The 18,656-nt window shown below is 42.2% G+C and overlaps 1 protein-coding gene across 1 annotated transcript in view; it reads right to left on the reverse strand.

The window, feature by feature from the left end:
• Positions 1–18,408, reverse strand: part of PRRC2C (proline rich coiled-coil 2C) — an 88,846-nt gene extending 70,438 nt beyond the window's left edge. The window contains exons 1-2 of the mRNA XM_056845468.1: positions 18,326–18,408; positions 1,174–1,324 (exon numbers count right to left, since the gene is read on the reverse strand). Coding sequence (XP_056701446.1) covers positions 1,174–1,288 — 115 coding nt within the window. The 5' untranslated portion in view covers positions 1,289–1,324; positions 18,326–18,408. The remainder of the gene's footprint in view (positions 1–1,173; positions 1,325–18,325) is intronic.
• Positions 18,409–18,656: the final 248 nt, after the last annotated feature.

Raw genomic sequence — 18,656 nt, forward strand, 5'->3', positions numbered from 1 at the left:
ATACAGATGGTAGCTTTCGTTTTCCTTTCACTATGATGTCATGTTAGCAAGGGAATGCTTCTTGCCAGCAAGTCCAGCAGTCTGAGGCAAACCTCACAGCAAAGCTTCTCCTATTTTGAACAGCCTTTAAAAACTGGCTTTTAAAATAACTGTCTACTACTATGCCTGGCTTTATTTTTAAAAACTTTTGGTAGCTGTAGACTGTGACCCAGGTATTCCAGGACAAAATGCAAAGAACTGTCAACCAGCATTTGCGGACACTCGACTAACACTGTTAAAATCTTAATTTGTTGGATGGAAAGGTTCTGTTCCACTAATGGTGGGCCCTTCCTCCAGCAAAGAGGGATAATTCTGTTAACATGAGGCTCCACTGTTACCAGAACAGATCCTTTGGATCCAAGCTGCTGTTTCACAATAACCACCTAATTCCTTTTTGTCAGAAATTCCACCCACTTGTGCAGCAAGTGAGGTATGAGGAACAGAGAGTATTTTTTTCTTATATTAATACTGACTACAGCAATTTTTGAAGCCATCGTAATAAAGCTATTTTGATACTAGCACTGAGTATCTTCACATGTGTTTCCTTTGCCTATCACATACCTAATTTGCCGAGTAAAATACAGCAACAACTACAAGTTACTCAATTAAAATAGAGTGCTGACTCCTGAAGAGAACTGGCTGTAAGGTCTCCTGAACTTCTCCCTTTCACATATTTTTACCTGTCCTCACAATGTTAAATGCCAAGTCAACCAAATAGTCTTGCATAGTTTAGAAAAAGCAATCTTGATGTGATTTATATTGGTCTTTTACAGGTCTCAAAGCTGGAAATATGAAAGGAGTACCCCCTGTTCTCTTTCATTCACTTTCATTTTCCAGCTCCTGCTAATGTGGTGCTGTAATACTTGAGGAAGATAATTGATGCAGGTAAACATGAGTACGGACCATAAGTGTGGTTTTGTCATAAGTATGAAGTAGGAAAAGAAGCTGGTTAGCAAGGAAAGCTAGATTCACATAAAACATGAAGCAGTTAGCTCTGATACCCAAGCACACAATAAAATGGTTGTTAGTTGTAAACAACCAGTTACATTTAGGTGAAATACTTTTATCATTCAAACAAGCATATCAGTAGTCATATTTCTAGTACACAATAGCAGCTCAGTGCAGTTTACATACCTGTAGCCTTCTGTGTTTCCAGAGTCTTTCCCTTGTAAGTATTAAACAGACTAAGGGTAGCATATTTGGTTTTTCCATCCTTTGCTTTTGTGCTCTGGCCTGGCTTTTCCGACATTTCAATTCATCGAATCTGGCACTCCCTTGCTTACCCCTTAAAATAAAAGGAAAAGAAGCTACTTAGGCAGGAAATCTTTACAATGAGGAAAAATTATAGGGCAAGGGTCCCCAATTTTGTTAAGCCCCTGAGCACTTTTAGAATTTTGAGGTGCAGTGGGAGCCATCCCAAACTGGTTGACATGGAGGGCCTTTCAGTATTTTTGTTTCTTTGAGACTGGAGGGAAATTACCACTTAGATATGATTTGGCAGAGGTTGGGCTTTGGATTTCCCCCCAATTCCCCTCCCCATACATTGCTAAAAATAAAGCTGCATTTAAATGAAACATTCAAGGAGGGATGGAATTATTCTAGTTTTATTAAGGGAGACAGCTACCAGTGTAATTGCTTGAGCATGCTAGTTCTATTTATCCAAGTGAAATAATTTGTGGTTACCATCATATCACATCAGTTGGGGATCAGGAACTTTGACAGGGGAATCCAATTCTGAATCTCTGATACAGGAATCTAGTACTGTGGGTTTCATTTAAGAGGAGTACATGCATGAGATAAGAGTGTGTCCACTCTGGGTGCTACAAGTGCTAAGAAGGTGGGGTGAATTTCCTTGGATGAGATGGGGGCAACCACAAAGGCTCCATTTCCCTCCTTCTCTTTCCTTGCATTTCTCATATTTACTTTCCGTTCTAGTATTGCACATCCCTTCCCTTCTTTTCTGTAAGCCATAAGTATCTTCATGTGACCAAGGGTTTCTGAAAAGCATGGGTCCTAGGGGTTGCCAACAGACTTGGAGAAAAATGTCCCATCCCTTTAATAGAGGCTTAAGGAGAATCGGGTTTGATTCTCCCGTCCTCCACATGAAGCCTGCTGGGTGAGCTTAGGCCAGTCACAGTTCTCTTAGAACTCTCTCAACCCATGAGGCAGGCAAAGGGAAACCAACTCCAAACATCTCTTAGCTTGAAAACCCTACAGGGTCACCATAAGTCAACTGTTACTTGAGGACACTTTCCACCACCACCAATTTTACCAGGTGATGCTATTTACCTACATGTGATGAAAAGCTTCAACTGCCCATTTCCACACGTTAAAGGGACAATGCAGTATTTCTTCACATCTTTTGGCAATCCTCGGCCTGACCAATATATTAGCTCATCATTTAAGTAGTCTGATTATTTCACATCTCAAAAGAATAACTCAAAGCAAATATGCTAATATTGACTTGTTTGATGAAAGACAGTTTAGTAACGTAAATAAATAGAACTAGAAAAGTTATGTATGTCTCAATTAGTTAAGAAATAGCAACCAGAACACCTCATTGCATGCTATTAAAAACAGCCAACAGAGCACTTCAGATAACTATACAGCGGAAGGCACTGGCAAACCACCTCTGTTAGTCTCTTGCCTTGAAAACCCCATAAGGGGTTGCCATAAGTCGGCTGCAACTTGACGGCACTTTACACACCAAAGACTGTCACCACTAAACAACTGCACTATAGCATTATACTCTCCAGAATCTGATACAACAGGCAGTAAGTAGGATATTTTTATTATGACCAGTTAAAACATTACAAGTAGTGAGCAACTTCAGTTTTCTTCAGGCTGGGTATTAAGCAAGACAAAATACTTGGGGTGGAGAGAAAAAGATGCAGTTGTGTATGATAGAAAGGCCAGATCTGCCACTAATCACCTTAAAATAAAGCAGTTATGATACTGACAATCAGGTTAGCCTAGTGCAGGGGTCTCAAAACAGCGGCTCCAGAGCCGCATGCGGCTCTTTGGCCCATTGAGTGCGGCTCTCCGAACTTGGTTCGGAGCCCCTGCTCTTGCGCCCGCTCGCGCCGGCGCGCCTGAGAGAGAGAGAGCGGGCGCGCTGTCTCTCCCCCCCCCCGCTGTGGAGAATGGCCGGGTCCCCCTTTCCCTTGCCCTCAATGGTTGGGAGGCTAAAGCCTCCCCTCTAGCCGCGCGATTGCTGGGCGGGGGGCTCGGCGGTTCCTGCCGCCTATCAGCTGTTGGGCGGGGCGGGCTTTCTTTGGTAGACCTGGCCTCTGGCTGAGTCCCATTGGGAGGCCATGTCTACCCACTGGCTTTCTTGGCGGTAGACCTGGAAAAAGTCCCCCTTCAGAGGCCAGGTCTACCAATTGGCTTCTATGGGCCTCCGGAGGCCAGATCTACTGCCAAGAAAGCCAATGGGTAGACCTGGCCTCCCAATGGGACTCAGCTGGAGGCCAGGTCTACCAATAGGCTTTTATGGCGGTAGACCAGGCCTCCAGACAAGGAATCCGGACGGGGAGGGGGAAATGGCAGGGACTTACAATTTAATTTTTATCAATAAATAAGATCACTGTTAAGTATGATATCAAGTTTTATTCAGTGTACCTATAGTTTAATTAAGACTTAAAACTTTAATTAAAGTTTATTAAGTTAATAAACAGTGTACCAACCTATATAGTTTAAGTTTAAGAAATTTGGCTCTCAAAAGAAATCTCAATCGTTGTACTGTTGATATTTGGCTCTTTTGACTAATGAGTTTGCCGACCCCTGGCCTAGTGAACTCAATAACTTACTATTTTGTGATGTTTCATTTGGTCCTTACCCTAATCTTAGCTTTTGGATTTTTATTTATGGTCCTACAGTTATGTAAACAAATTGGCTACAGCCACCAAAGGTATTTACAATTTATTCTTTAAAATTTCCTAGAACACAGTAAATTATGTTATTGATTTAGTAGGGAATTCAGGTAGTCATCAACCCAAATGAGTCTACTAGTCTCTTAAATATAATGCTCCCAACCACAAAAAAAACCAAAAATTGGCAGGTAAGATTCCAATTAATTACCATGAACCCTCAGGTTGTAAAGCCATAATTGCTTTCAAAGAAACAAACCAATTGTCACAGTAAGGCACTGACTATTCACCCACATTTGCCATTACCAGAGTCACAACTAAAGCACCAATGTCTTGCTGAAGAAACACGGGCACAAGACATCCTTTGTGTTACCATTTACTTTTCTTTAAAAATCACTACAGCTCAGAATGATTTGACATAAGATTTCACGATTTACAGTTCTTTGCAATACTGGGGGCTAACCACCATGTATGTCACCTCAGCCTTGGTGCAGCCCGGATTTGTAGCAAAACCTTTCAGATAGTTTGCTATTATGTTTCCCTAAGCAAACTATCAATTATGTCTATTAAATGAATGAAAATCTTCAGACATCCATTTTTTTACTGTTCTGTAATCATGACAGTTAAAGCTCTAGAAAAGTGCTCCTTAATTTAAACTAAAATACAAAACTCTCATCCATTAAGGAAACAGAAGAGCAAGGTTCAATTGTTCTATCAGAGACAACAGATATACCTGACATGTTGTCATTAACATCACTTAAATGTTCCCATCTCTTTATCAAAAATTAATTTAGGTAGTTTGCCAGTGAAACTGGCATCCAGGACTAGCAGTCAGAGGAATGGGATAATTCAAGGCTTATGCCTAGCACAGGCTTTTTCTAAGACATACCTCAGTATTTATGCAGTATAGAATTTGTTCACATATCACGTTCACAGCATACACAACCAAACCGCCCCAGTGAAATCTTCACACATATTCTGGAATAATGTCTGAAGTCCAAGCCCATTACAGCTACTTAACTACAGTTGCAATCATTCAACAGAAAGACGCAACTGCTACACGTAATGCAAACATTATCAGCTGTTACCGTGTACATATGCAGCATGTCAGCTGGAGAATTTCCCAATTTCTTACAATTTCAAGCCCCTTTTTATACATTTTCACAGGCTGGTGTTTTGAGAACCAATAAGATTTTATTATGGGAATACTGTAATATTCCCAGACTTCAAAAGGACTTGTGATGTATGAATTTAGACTAAATGTCTGTTCTCAAGCATATACTTTTAACCTTGATGTCATAAATTGATGGATGGCATTAAGAAATTTCATATCAACAATCACCTTTCTCAAAACATTTCCAAGTTTCACACATATATCTACTCATTGTCTGATCATTAAGACAAAACATCTTAATCTTAAAGTTATATATAAGTGCATCTGGATTATACTTAAAAGCAAAAGATGTATCTAAAAAAATCACCAAAGATGTATTCTTCCTCAGGGCAGGAAAAGCCTCTTGCAAAAGTCTCATTTTTTTCTTTGTACTTTGTTATCGGTTGGCTCCCATCCCAGGAAGTCGGCTGTGACTTAGCTAACTTTTTCTGCAATTTCCTCACTTTCACACAGCTGATAATTACATACTCTAGACAGAATTGGGAATTAAAAAATGGATCAGAAGCCATAATATGTCAATACCTGAAAACTATTACAGTGTCACTGATCCGTCATTTTGTTTTGGCGGGAGGGAAAAGATGGAGGGGGAAGAACGACAAAGAAGGACAAAAGCTGAGAGGAGAGAGGGCGAAAGCAGGCTCAGTAGACAAGATCAGAAACAAAGGCAAGAAATCTAAAAAGAATAGAACCAAGGTGGGTTTCCTAAAGTGAAAATGAAACTACTTGTAGCAGAGAGCTGCTTTGCTGCTGCTTTCCCTTTGCTAGGCAGGAAGCAAACTGAGGAGTGGGCGATTTCCTCCCAGTAGACAGGATGTTGATGATTGGTTCCTGCCTCCCTGAGCAACCAGTGGGAATCACCCAAATTTCAAGATGCCCTCCTCCTCAGAGGGAGAACTAGCTGCCACCACCAAAGTTTTATCTTATAGGAGGGGGAACACTTTGGCTTTTCTCCCTCCCCAGATTCTGTACAAGAAGAATTCCAACTCTCTCAAGTCTCTCTCTGTGTGTAGAGGATGCCATGTAGCCAATCTAAGGAGCCACAGGCTAGACAACCTCCACACTTTTCGAGTCCCTTCTTTCTGACTACTCTTCACACAGAAGTGGGGAGAAAAATCAGAAATTTATTAAGGGATAAAAAGAGTCAGGATGACAGAATATATATAAATCCCTGAGAGGTCTGAGGGACCTTAAGCACTGACTTAAGACAACACAAGGTGGCAAAGATACTAAAAGGACACTCAAAATATAACCCCTAAGACATCTAGCTACCAATGATATAACCCCTAAGACATCTAACTACCAATGACTGATATAACGATCCTTCTCCTTGAAGGGGACTAAAAATCAAAGCCAACGGTGGAGCCTTTGGCCAATTCTTCAGCAATTTAACAGAAACTTTTCTCCTCAGCTCTCACTAGCTGGCAACAGAATCTTCACTGATATAGCATTTTTCAGGGCATCTTGCTTTATGTAAATTTAACTTTACTGCATTCAATGGTGGTAGAACATTTCTTAACCAGCTACTTTCTAAATGGACTCCAATATGCAATTAAAAGGAGCTTTTAAAAACCATAATGGAATTATGAGAAACTGAGAAGTTAGGTTAGAGGTTAACTTCTGCTGTGGTATCTACAACCAGGGTTACACCTATATCTGCTTATGTTGTATAATAGCATAAATGAAATAAGGAGAGACTGGGAAGAGATTAGGATTTGTGGTAGCAGTAATTACGAACTATGGCCATTAAAATACAAAACCCTGAAAAATTAAACTACCTCCTAGAGCCAAAGAAAATTAAAGTCTGAGGTAAGAAGCAGCATCTTGGATTTAGTCCAGAAGGAGATGGGCAGTCATCAAAGCTGTTTCAAAACTAGTTTACAAAATTTAATTACCAGGCATATTTATTAAATGTAAAGGTATAAATGAATTGGTTATTTTCCCTACAGTACAATATTTTGAAAAAAATATATATAAAAAAGAAAATATGTTGTATATGTCTACAGGCTATATTAAGGATTACTATAGAGAAATGTAGATGGTCTTAGATTAAAAGTTTAAAGCTATATGTTTGGAGTAAGTAATACCTTGTTTTAGAAAGCACTTCACTTATTCCAAAAAAGGAAACATTTAATAGGTGTTTCTTTCCATGCTCTCCCAAATTTCCCACTGGAAAAAATGACTGATTTCCGCCTGAAATTTTGTGTTTGTTTCTTTACATCTCTAGGCAAGGGTTACCAAATTTTACATAAATACATAAATCTTGATGTTTAGGAGCACCTCTGAAACTCAGCTCAGCACTGGAGACCAGTCACCCATTCTCCTAAAGCTCACAAGAAATATAGTAGCTTTTACCTGCAGCTATGCTGTGCTTCAGAGAAGCAGTGAGAAATTTGAGGCTTCCAAGTCCCTCTGAAGCCTAGCATGAGGTCAGTGCCAAGTTGATGATATTAAAAGATTCATCACCACTGGCAAATGAATTTGTGAGCAAACTACTTTTCTACCTTTCTATGATTGTCCAAAAAAGCAATGCATACAGGCTAGCATTTAAGACCTACACATCTGTATATATTTGGATTGATGTTTTCCAAGAAATTCTAACACATCTTAGAAACTCTTGGCTCAAACCACCTCAAGCATTACCCATCCTTCCAGCAACCAATTGCCACTGCAGAGGCCAGAGAAAGAAGGGTAGCCCCCCCCCACACACACAAACACTACTTTTTTGCTGTATTGTAATTGATATCTCTATTTTTTAAGTTACTGTATAGTCCTGGACACCAGTTGCACTCCTCAGACCTCCTTCTCTTGGTGGTACCCCTCACCCAGGACGGTCTGGTCATAGTCATTTTCTGTGCTAGGCCTATTCCTCTAGAATGGCCTAGCCAGAGTGGGTGCCGCAGGCACCTTCACCTGCCACATTCAAAAAGGCATACGAGACTGTTCTGTTCCAAAGGGCATTTGGAGGAGGGTAAACTGTTTGATCTGTGTTAACCACACGTTAACCCTACATTTTAATTCTGTATTGGTTTTAACTTGTAGGACACCTCTAAATTCTGTGTCCTTCAGTTCCTGCTGTTTTGTTGGCCACGTTGAGCTCACAGAGATAAGGTGGGGAATATTTTAAATAAATATATTCATATACGCCTAAGCTGTCAAATGAGGGAGCTAATTTTTTACTGGAAAATAGGGTAAATATACAATAATTTTATTTTTGCATGCAATGTTCTATAGTGCAAAATAACACAAACTGTGGCAGACACAAAGAGCTCACATATGAAAATCACCACTTCATCCCTTAAAATGCACGTGAGCAATTAAAAAGGCTTGTGCTTGAGCGTACTGTGAAAGAGAAAACAACAAATAATCCATTGCATTTTTATTCTGCCCTTTCTTCAAGAAGCTTAAGACAGCAGGATACATTTCTCTCCCCACTCCCCTCTGTGAGAGTGGCTGGCTCAAAGTCACCCAGTGAGCTTCACGGTGGGGGAGAGAGACCTGAACCTAGGTCTACCCATTTGTACTCCAACATTCTTGATATTGGCAGTCAAATACATAATACCAGTGGTATGAAGTAACCATCAGATATTATCATCTATACGGGCCCACAGAAAATGGTTGTGAATTGAGCCAAGAGCTCTGGCTCCTTATGAAAATAAAAATTGTTGTTGTAATTTACTGTATTATTCACCAGTGTAGTTTATGGAGCCAAACTGAATGGCAGGAATCATCTGGAATGCAAAACGTATTTACTCTGAAAAGAAACTGAAACTAAGATTTATTAATCTGGGAGTTCCCTTCCTTGATTTGATTAAGCTAATTCCTATTCCTAAACAATGCACTGCCTTAGAAGTAGAATGTTAAGGCAGAACAGTACTTGTAACTGGATATCTGACAGTAGAATCACTGAAATAAGCTGGGTTATCTAAACAGCATTTGGCAAATAAGAATCCCTGTATGCACCTATGGCAGGGAAATACTCCGGCCTCACAAAGGGGGTTACCGCACTTGTATTCCCAGCGATGTATTAAGAGTTTGAAAATGTTATAAAAAATACTGTTCGCACTTTGTTTGGACACTTTAGCTGTGAAGGTGTCTTCCAACCATTTATAAGCCGTGGTATCCAAAAACCCTTTTAAAGCGATGTTTTTTATAACATTTTCAAACTCTTAATCGTTGCTGGGAATACAACGTGCGGTAACCCCCAAGGTGTCACGAGAAACTCAGGCTGTTGCTGGATTCTAAAAAGCAATTCAGCAGTAACACATGTTCAAATACACACTTACCAAATTTTGCCTGCTATTTTTCCTTCTCTTAAAGAGGCCTATAATGTTCCCAGGGCTGTGGGACTGGTAGAGTGTAGGAATTGCCTTATAGTCCATTACCTTACAAGTACATGGCTTTTTCTTTTTAAACTGTAACAAACCTCTCAGAAACCAGCAAGCAGAGTTATCCAAGCCAAAAAGGCAAGCCAAAAGATTCTGTCCAGACATTAACATTAAAACAACAAATACTAGCAAGGTATGTAAGAGAAAGGGTGGGGACGTCAGGCCCAGGGGCCGTTTAAGGCCCACGAAGTCATTTGGTCTGGCCCTTCGTGGATCCTGGCAGATCTTTAGCTCAAAAGGATCTAAGACTCGCAATCCGTCCCCTCCCGCGGACAGGAACAGACTCTATTCAAGGCAGATGTGAGTTTGTTTTGCAGAGAAAAGGAACCTTCTTTCCCACTTGCAAAGGAGTCGTTAGCTACGGAGCTGCTAGGACCGCCCAAGAAACTGTGTTTCCCACCTGGGCCGTGGAGAAACGTGTTCCCTCTGTACTACAAGAGGGCTGGGGGCGGAAGTGAATGAAGGCGTTAAAGGGGGCAGGGCCAGAATGCGCGCGCGCGCGGGGGGGAGTTCTTAGCCAGTGTGTCCCCATTTCACCCCTGCAGGCGGAGGTAGCAGAAGCTGGCTGTAGAATCTGGCCCTGACCTTGCGGAGCAGGAGCAACTCTGGTGTGTGGCTGGATGGCTACACCCGGCTGGTGCAACAGTTCATCCTGTGTCACCAGGTGGGCGAATGTGCCACCGGCTGGATGCTTGCCTGCTTGCCCATGCAGAGAGGGGGGGGGGGTCATCTGGGGCAGCTGCCTGCTTGGGGCTTGGTTGGCTAATTTTTAAGTTGATAATTTTGAATGGCCCGGGAATGATGTTATAAATATCCAAATGGCCCTTGGAGGAAAAAAGGTTCCTCACCCCTGATTTAGAGGTTTAATTTTCCACCAATATGGTCTCATGGCACCTAGGTGTAGCCGCTTCTTTGGCCCCCACATCTTACTCTTTTTTTTAAATTAAAAAAAATATCAAAACACCACTGGATGCACTGGAATGAAGAGAATTAAAGCACTCTAAACCCATGCCTATGAGTCATATTAGCGCCAAACACATTGTAGAATTTCAAAATATGCTATTTTCAGTGTGCACAGAAAAAAATAATCGGGAGGGGTCAATTGTACCCTGATGGGAAGTTCTGGTTATTAATTTACAAGTTTATATCCTTTACATAGCAGTTAACCACTTCAAAATTTTAAACTTCAAAGTTATCTATAGTTTGTTTGGGCTACCAGGCTACAAATCAACCATGTTAGATATGTTAAATGTAGGATATGAAGCATGGACAACCCAGACTACATCTATATGGTTCGGGCCTATATATGGTGTATTTGCCTTCTTTTGTTAACATTATATAAATATTTAATTTATTTATTTAAATTTGCATCAGGAAATTTCCCCAGAAAACCCATCATCACTCCCTAACCTTCTCTGACTTGCAGCAAAGAAATACAACCTTAACAGAAACAAATAAATCCCATTTCCTTCTTCAAGACTTCAGTCTTCTAACAAAAGTACGCACATAATTCCTGGTCATACGAAGTATGCAAGAATGTTTATTAGACAGTTCGTCAAGAAATTTCACTCTTCTAATGTTCATGAATATCCTTCCCATAATGCTAATGATATGATTTGTCCTTTTCACAGCAAAGGCAGACTGTCAAATTATGTTCTAGTCCTGTAAGAAACTAAACGCTGCTTCACTGAAAGTGATGCCTGCACTACACAGCACAGTTCCTAACAACAAAAACACAAAGTCACTGCAGAGCCTTCATTCATACAATTAGATCAATAAGATCAATCATATTTGTCTGCTAGCAATAGACTGGAAAAAAACATTATCGATGGCAAAAAGTCCACTGATCATGCTGACTGAGACTAGATGGCTGATTGCTTGAGGAAGTCTCAACCTAGTAACAGAAGTCTACAGAGACAGATGACCCATAAATTGAGCTTGGTTCCCCCCCAGTCATTTATAGCACGTGATAAAAAGAAAAATGAACCAATTTTCCTCTGGTTTACCAAACTGCTTCTGCTTTGTTTCTGGGAGGATATTCTTAGTCAGCACAGTGATCAAATATTTATTAACCCGGGTGCAAGCCTGTATCTATCTTAGATCACAACCAGCTAAAAGAGCATGTTTGTTGCTCACTTTTGACTTTCTGCAGCAGAACTGAGAGTTGGCAGCACATGGAATGTTACACAGAATTAAAAACCTCTCATAAAAGCTGGTGCAGAACCTTAGTACTCCCAGCTTTCATCGTTTAAAAAAATGTACATTTATCCTGGTTGCAAATGTTTTGTGGTTGCAAGGATGTCTGAAAAAGCTTTTAAGTTCCAGTGCTCAAGATGGAGTTTCTGTGCCAGGCGTTGCTCCCTCATGGATTCCAGCCCTTCCCATCTGATCAAACATTACCACCGTTGCCAATTTAACTTTGCTGCTATCGTTTGTAAACCAACAAACCAAAAAACCCTCACTTTCTACAGAAACCAAAGTAACAGATTTAGAATACAGAAAAGTAACTAGTAACATTTTTGCAAAATATGTATGCTTGTACACACTATATTGATTTGAATGATTTATTCCAAGCACAAAACTTGCATTTTGGTGAAGAATTCTCAATGTCTTAATTTATTAATTTACTTCATTTATACCCCTCCTTCCTCCTCAATGGGGACCCAAAGCAGCTTACATTGCTCTCTTCACCTCCATTTTATCCTCACAACAACCTTGTGAGCTAGGTTAGGCTGAGAGAGTGTGATTTGCCCAAGGTCATCCAGCAAGCTTCCCAAGCACAGTCAATGCCAAAATTTTAAAAAAAATTAAAAAGGAAAAACCTAAATACTGAAAAAATTAACTCGTTTTCTGAGCAGTTCCACCCAGTGGGACACCAGTGTAATAAGAGGCCCTTCCTTGTTTTATTTTATAAAAAGCCTTAACAGTGCAAAAAAGTTAAGGAACACAAAAATTTAAGATTAAGATAAGTTCTAAAAGGATACAAGTATATCACTAGAGATCAAAGTACTTGGGCTACATTTACTACAGAAGCAAGCCTTGAAAATCCTTCGGCTTGCATGCTCCATCTTCTTTCCCCCCTCATGTATAACTTGGAGACGGAAGACTCTGTATTCCCAAGTAGAAAGAGTTACAACATCCAAATTGAATAGGATGACAAGTTATGGTTTGAAACAAGTCAAGATATACTCTATCTCCGAGCAGCACACAAGAGAAACACCATGCAACTCAGAGGGCTTCCAGGGTTCATTCCCATAAGAAACCTCCACTGGATGTTACACATTTAAATGATAGATGTTTCTGTAAAGATACCGGACAAAACAAATTGAAACTTAAGGATGCTTCATCTTACCTGGGCTGCTCGTAGCACAGTTGGATAAGAGGTCCACATGCAATACAGCATGTTAGTGACCAAACTAAGACCTCTGATAAGACAAGGGCACCACTACTACTTAGTTATCTACTCAGTGACCATTCATCTATAAAGCAGACAAAAGCTGCATAAGACACTAGAATCATAATTTACTTCAATGAGGAAAGAGAGACAGTGCACACAAAATTTGGCACCCTAAAGTGCCCAAGATTATAACCAACAACATTATAAATATAGATGTAATCTGGCTACAAATAGTAATGTCATATCTTAGGATCTGAAGTAACTTCTGTTATTTTCAACAAAAGCTAAAGCATCCTTTTGTAACAGTCAATTAATTTTGTTACTGTAAGGAAACATAGGATTGCTATCCTTAGAAATGGAAAAGAAACCACTTCAAGACTACAATGAATAATCTTCACTTGTAAAGAAAAATACAGCCATTGGTACTCGAAGGAACAGAAAAGATCTCTTCAAACTGGAGGAATAGGCTTTAAAATGGCAAATGTGATTCAATGTAAGCAAGTGTAAAGTGATGCATATTGGGGCAAAAATCCCAACTTCACGTATACACTGATGGGATCTGTGCTGGCAGAGACGGACCAAGAAAGGGATCTTGTGGTAGTAGTGGATAGCGATGAAGATGTGTGTGGCTGCTGTGAAAAATGCAAGTTCCATGCTGGCCATAATTAGACAAGGAATAGAGAATAAAACTGCTGATATCATACTGCCCTTGTACAAATCTATGGGGAGACTACATTTGGAATACGGTGTACAGTTCTGGTCACCACACCTAAAAAAATAGGATATTGCAGAATTTGAGAAGGTACAGAAAAAAACAACCAAAATAATCAGAGGACTACTAGAGAAACTGCCCAATAATGAGTGGTTAAAACGCTCAGGGCTGTTTAGCTTAGAAAGAGGGCAGTTAAGGGGAGACATGACTGAGGTCTATAAAATTATAAAATTCCAAATTCTGTTGGAAGTACAACTCTGCTAAAAATGCAAGGTCCAATAAATTCCTGACTTGTCTTGCTGACAACTTCCTATCCCAGAAAGTGGATAGGGAAACAAAGGGATCTGCTATCTTAGACTTGATTCTCACCAACAGGAAAGAACTGGTTGATGAGGTTAAAGTAGTAGGCACCCTGGGTAGTAGTGACCATGTAATCTTGGAATTTACAATCTTGGGGAAAGGAATAACTGTACGTAGTCAGATATATGGGTTGGACTTTAGGAGAGCAAATTTTAACAAGCTTAAACTTATGCTGGGTAGAATCCCATGGTCAGAAATACTTAATGTCCATTATTTTTGAGAATTCTTGGAGAACAGGTGAGGTGCCAGAAGACTGGAGGTGGGCAAATGTTGTCCCCATCTTCAAGAAGGGGAAATAGGAGGACCCGGGTAACTACCAACCCATCAGCTTGACGTCTATACCAGGAACAGTTTTTTAACAAATCATCAGTCAGTCCTTGAGCATTTGGAAAAGATGGATCTGATTACTAAGAGCCAGCATGGGTTTCTCAAGATCAAGTCATGTCATACTAATCTTATCTCCTCCTTTGAGAAAGTTACTACATTGCTGGATCAGGGGAATGCAGTAGACATAGTTTATCTAGATTTCAGTAAGGCTTTTGATAAGGTTCCACAAAATATTCTTGTTGACAAATTGGGAAAATGTGGTTTAGAGCCTGTTACTGTTAGGTGGATCTGTAATTGGTTAACAGGTCGCACCCAAAGAGTGCTTGTTAATGGTTCCTCATCCACTAGGAGAGGAGTGACTAGTGGAGTGTCTCAGGGATCTGTCCTGGGCCCTGTGTTGTTCAGCATTTTATAAATGATTTGGATGAAGGAATAGAGTGGATGCTTATTAAATTTGCAGATGATACTAAATTGGGAGGGGTAGCAAATACGGTAGAAGACAGAGCCAGGATACAGGATGATCTTGACAGGCTGGAGAATTGGGCTAAAACCAATAAAATGCATTTCAACAGAGATAAACGTAAAGTTCTGCATCTAGGTAGGAAAAATCAAAGGCATAATTATAGGATGGGGGAAACTTGTCTTAGCAGTAGTGTGTGCGAAAAGGATCTTGGGGTCTTAGTAGACCAAACATTGAGCATGAGTCAGCAGTGTGATGCGGTAGCTAAAAAGGCAAATGGGATCCTGGGCTGTATCAACAGACGTATAGTGTCCAGATCACGTGAAGTGATGGTATCGATTTACTCTGCTCTGGTTAGAACTCATCTAGAGTATTGTGTTCAGTTTTGGGCACCGCAATTTAAGAAAGATGTAGACAAGCTGGAACGTGTCCAGAGGAGGGCAACAAAGATGGTGAGGGGTCTGGAGTCCAAGTCCTATGAGGAAAGGTTGAAGGAGCTGGGTGTGTTTAGCCTGAAAAGGAGAAGACTGAGGGGATATGATAACCATCTTCAAGTACTTGAAGGGCTGTCATATAGAGGATGGTGCCGAGTTGTCTTCTATTGCCCCAGAAGGTCGGACCAGAACCAACGGGTTGAAATTAAATCAAAAGAGTTTCCATCTAGACATTAGGAAGAATTTTCTAACAGTTAGAGTGGTTCCTCAGTGTAACAGGCTTCCTAGGGAGGTGGTGAGCGCTCCTTCTCTGGAGGTTTTTAAGCAGAGGCTAGATGGCCATCTGTCAGCAATGCTGATTCTGTGACCTTGGGCAGATGATGAGAGGGAGGGCATCTTGGCCATCTTCTGGGCATGAAGTGGGGATCACTGGGGGTGTGGGGGGGAGGTAGTTGTGAGTTTCCTGCATTGTGCAGGGGGTTGGACTAGATGTCCCTGGTGGTCTCTTCCAACTCTATGATGCATGGTATGGAGAGTGGATAGGGAGAAGCTTTTCCCCCTCTCTCATAATACTAGAATGCGAGGTTATATGCTGAAGCTGAAGGGTGAGAGATTCAAAGCTGATAAAAGGAAGTATTTCTACACACAACACATAGTTAAATTGTGGAACTCTCTGCCCCAGGATGTGGTGATGGCTGCCAACTTGGAAGGCTTTAAGAGGGGAGTGGACATGTTCATGGAAGAGAGGGCTATTTGTAGCTACTAGTAAAAATGGATACTTGTCATGATGCGTACCTGTCCTCTCCAGGATCAGAAGAGCATGCCTATTATATTAGGTGCTGAGGAACACAGGCAGGACAATGCTGCTGCAGTTGTCTTGCTTGTGGGCTTCCTAGAGGCACCTGGTTGGCCACTGTGTGAACAGACTGCTGGACCTGATGGGCCTTGGTCTGATCCAGCATGGCTTTTCTTGTATTCTTATGTTCTAATCAGATATAGTTACTGCTCACCATTAGAAATTACGATGAGGCCATAATTCCTTATTTCTGGAAGTTCCCAGTTTCAAATTTAACAAGTTCATGGCAGTCTTAGATCTCTTTCTCCTTAAGCCCCAGCAACACATTTATCTATTTAACCATGTGTATATCTCTCATTTTACTTCCAATCACATAACTCAAGGAAGCATGCACACTTCCATGAGGTCTCCCATCCAAGCACTAACCATACCATTACCTTATTAAGTTCAACAAGGGTGCTTTATCATGAACCTTAGATACCTGATAGCTCCTTAAAGGAAACTAACACATTTATTACGCACAAGTAGAAGCGTAACAAATGGCCATGAAACAAACAAGGCAGCAGCCCTGTTGTTTAACCTTCAGAGGAACCAGCTGGCCACTGTGTGAGACATGATGCTGGACTAGATGGACCACTGACTGGTCTGATTCAACAGGGCTCTTATTATGTTCTTACATTTCAAACTAATGGCTCTTCCACTTCCAATCTGTTTCCTCTGTGCACATACAAAGTATTATCCTCCATGCATATGGACACACACACATACTGAGAATAATTTTGGATGGGTAGCTGCATTACTCTGTAGTAGCAAAATAAAACAAGAGTACAGTGGCACCTTAAAGACTCACAAAATTTATTCCAGCATAAACTTTCTCAGCTCAATGCATCTGACAAAATAAGCTCTAACTCACAAAAGCTCAGACTGGGATAAAACTTGCCAGTCTTTAAGGTGCTACCGGACTCCTGTTTTATTTCATGTACACGAGGCAACCATTCCATGCATTTCAACAAAGCAGGCTGTGCCCCATCCCCTCTACGGCCATGACGTGGGATTGTTCTTATATGCATACATAACATAACCACGTATAGTTGAAACATTTCCAGATGAAGCATAACAAATTCTCTCATAGACTTGAATAAACTGCTAGATGGGACAGCCCCCGACCCCCGCGCTATTTTTTCCAACTCTTTCATTCAGACTTCCTCAATTTTCTCCTCCCCGCAAATCCTCAGCATCGCACTGAGAGCCCAAAACGGAATGCGAAACTCTTGCGCCACACCGTAACTCTTTTAAAGATGTAGAAAAGGACAAGAGCCCAGTAGCACCGTAAAGACTAACAAAAATATTTTCTGGTAGGGTATGAGCTTTCGTGAGCCACAGCTCACTTCTTCAGATAGTAGAAATGGGCAAGAGCCCAGTAGCACCTTAAAGACTAACAAAAATATTTTCTGGTAGGGTAGGAGCTTTTGTGAGCCACGAAAGCTCATACCCTACCAGAAAATATGTTTGTTAGTCTTTAAGGTGCTACTGGGCTCTTGCCCTTTTCCACCACTGCAGACACACTAACACGGCTACCCACTGGGAACTGTCTTTTAAAGATGCTCCAAGACCCTTGGCGGATTCCGATCTTACCCTGAAGGAAGGCAATCCCGAGTGTGCGCTTTTGTTTCAACGAGCGAAGCTATGAAAGACCTGCAGCCCGGTGCTGCGCGTGGTTTCACCCGGAAGCGAAGCTTGGGATCCACGGGGGGAGCCTCTATAGGAACTGCAGCATTCCTCAAAGGCAACCAATCGGCTGAGACGAGGCAAGAGAAGTTACTAACCTTCCTTTTCGTTATCTCTCTCTTCTCCCCCCGCCCCCCCCAGGAAAGAATCTGGAGGAGTTTCAGGCCGGAAGTTAAGAGAAGAGGGAGGGGGGGGAGGAAAGACGAGAAGGGGGGGAGAGAAACATCCAGGGGCTGGAGAAAATGGAGGGGGGGGGAGAGGAGGCAGGAAGCCCTGGAGGCGGAAAAGAGTGGGTGTGCGCTTTAAAGGCGTCCCCATCCTTCCCTCAGCCCGCCGACTCTTTTCAGCCAGCCCTCGCGTCTGGATGGGAGGCGGCCGCGGGGACTCGCCTCCTTTCCGCCTCCCCCCCCAACCGGAGAAAGAAGAGAAGCAGCAGCTCTTTCCCTCGCGCGCCCTCCAGAGCCGCCTCGAGGCTCTCGCGCCCCCCCCCTCCCCCTCGCTTCGGGCCCCGGCTGCTTCTCCTCCCCCCCCCCGGCCCGCTCGAGAAGTCCTTTCCCCGCCGGCCGCGTCCCGTCCTCTCGCCCCGCTTTCCCCGCCCCCGGCCGAGTAAAGCCGCCTCGCCCCGCCTGGAGAGGCTCACTCACCGAGGTGGAGGCCGGAACAACCGCCCGAGCCGCTTCCACACACAGCAGGCCAAGATGGCGGGCGGGCAGCCAAGCCGGCGGCGCCTCGCGACGTCTGACCTCACCACGCCACGTAGCGGCGGCGCGTCACGTGATCGGAGCAGCCGCCGCCGCCGCCGCCCGCTTGCTCACCCAAGTCTCCCCGCGCGCTCGCCGCTCGGGGAGGAGGCGAAACGGCGCCCCCTACAGGGGATTGGGACAACTGCAGGGCTGGTTGCAGTTTAGTGATGGAATATGTCTTTGAAGTATTTTTTAAAAATGTTCTTGCCATTTTGTACATTTTAATATTGGT

Source organism: Euleptes europaea, chromosome 2, assembly GCF_029931775.1.
Source record: "Euleptes europaea isolate rEulEur1 chromosome 2, rEulEur1.hap1, whole genome shotgun sequence".
Lineage (NCBI taxonomy): Eukaryota > Metazoa > Chordata > Lepidosauria > Squamata > Sphaerodactylidae > Euleptes > Euleptes europaea.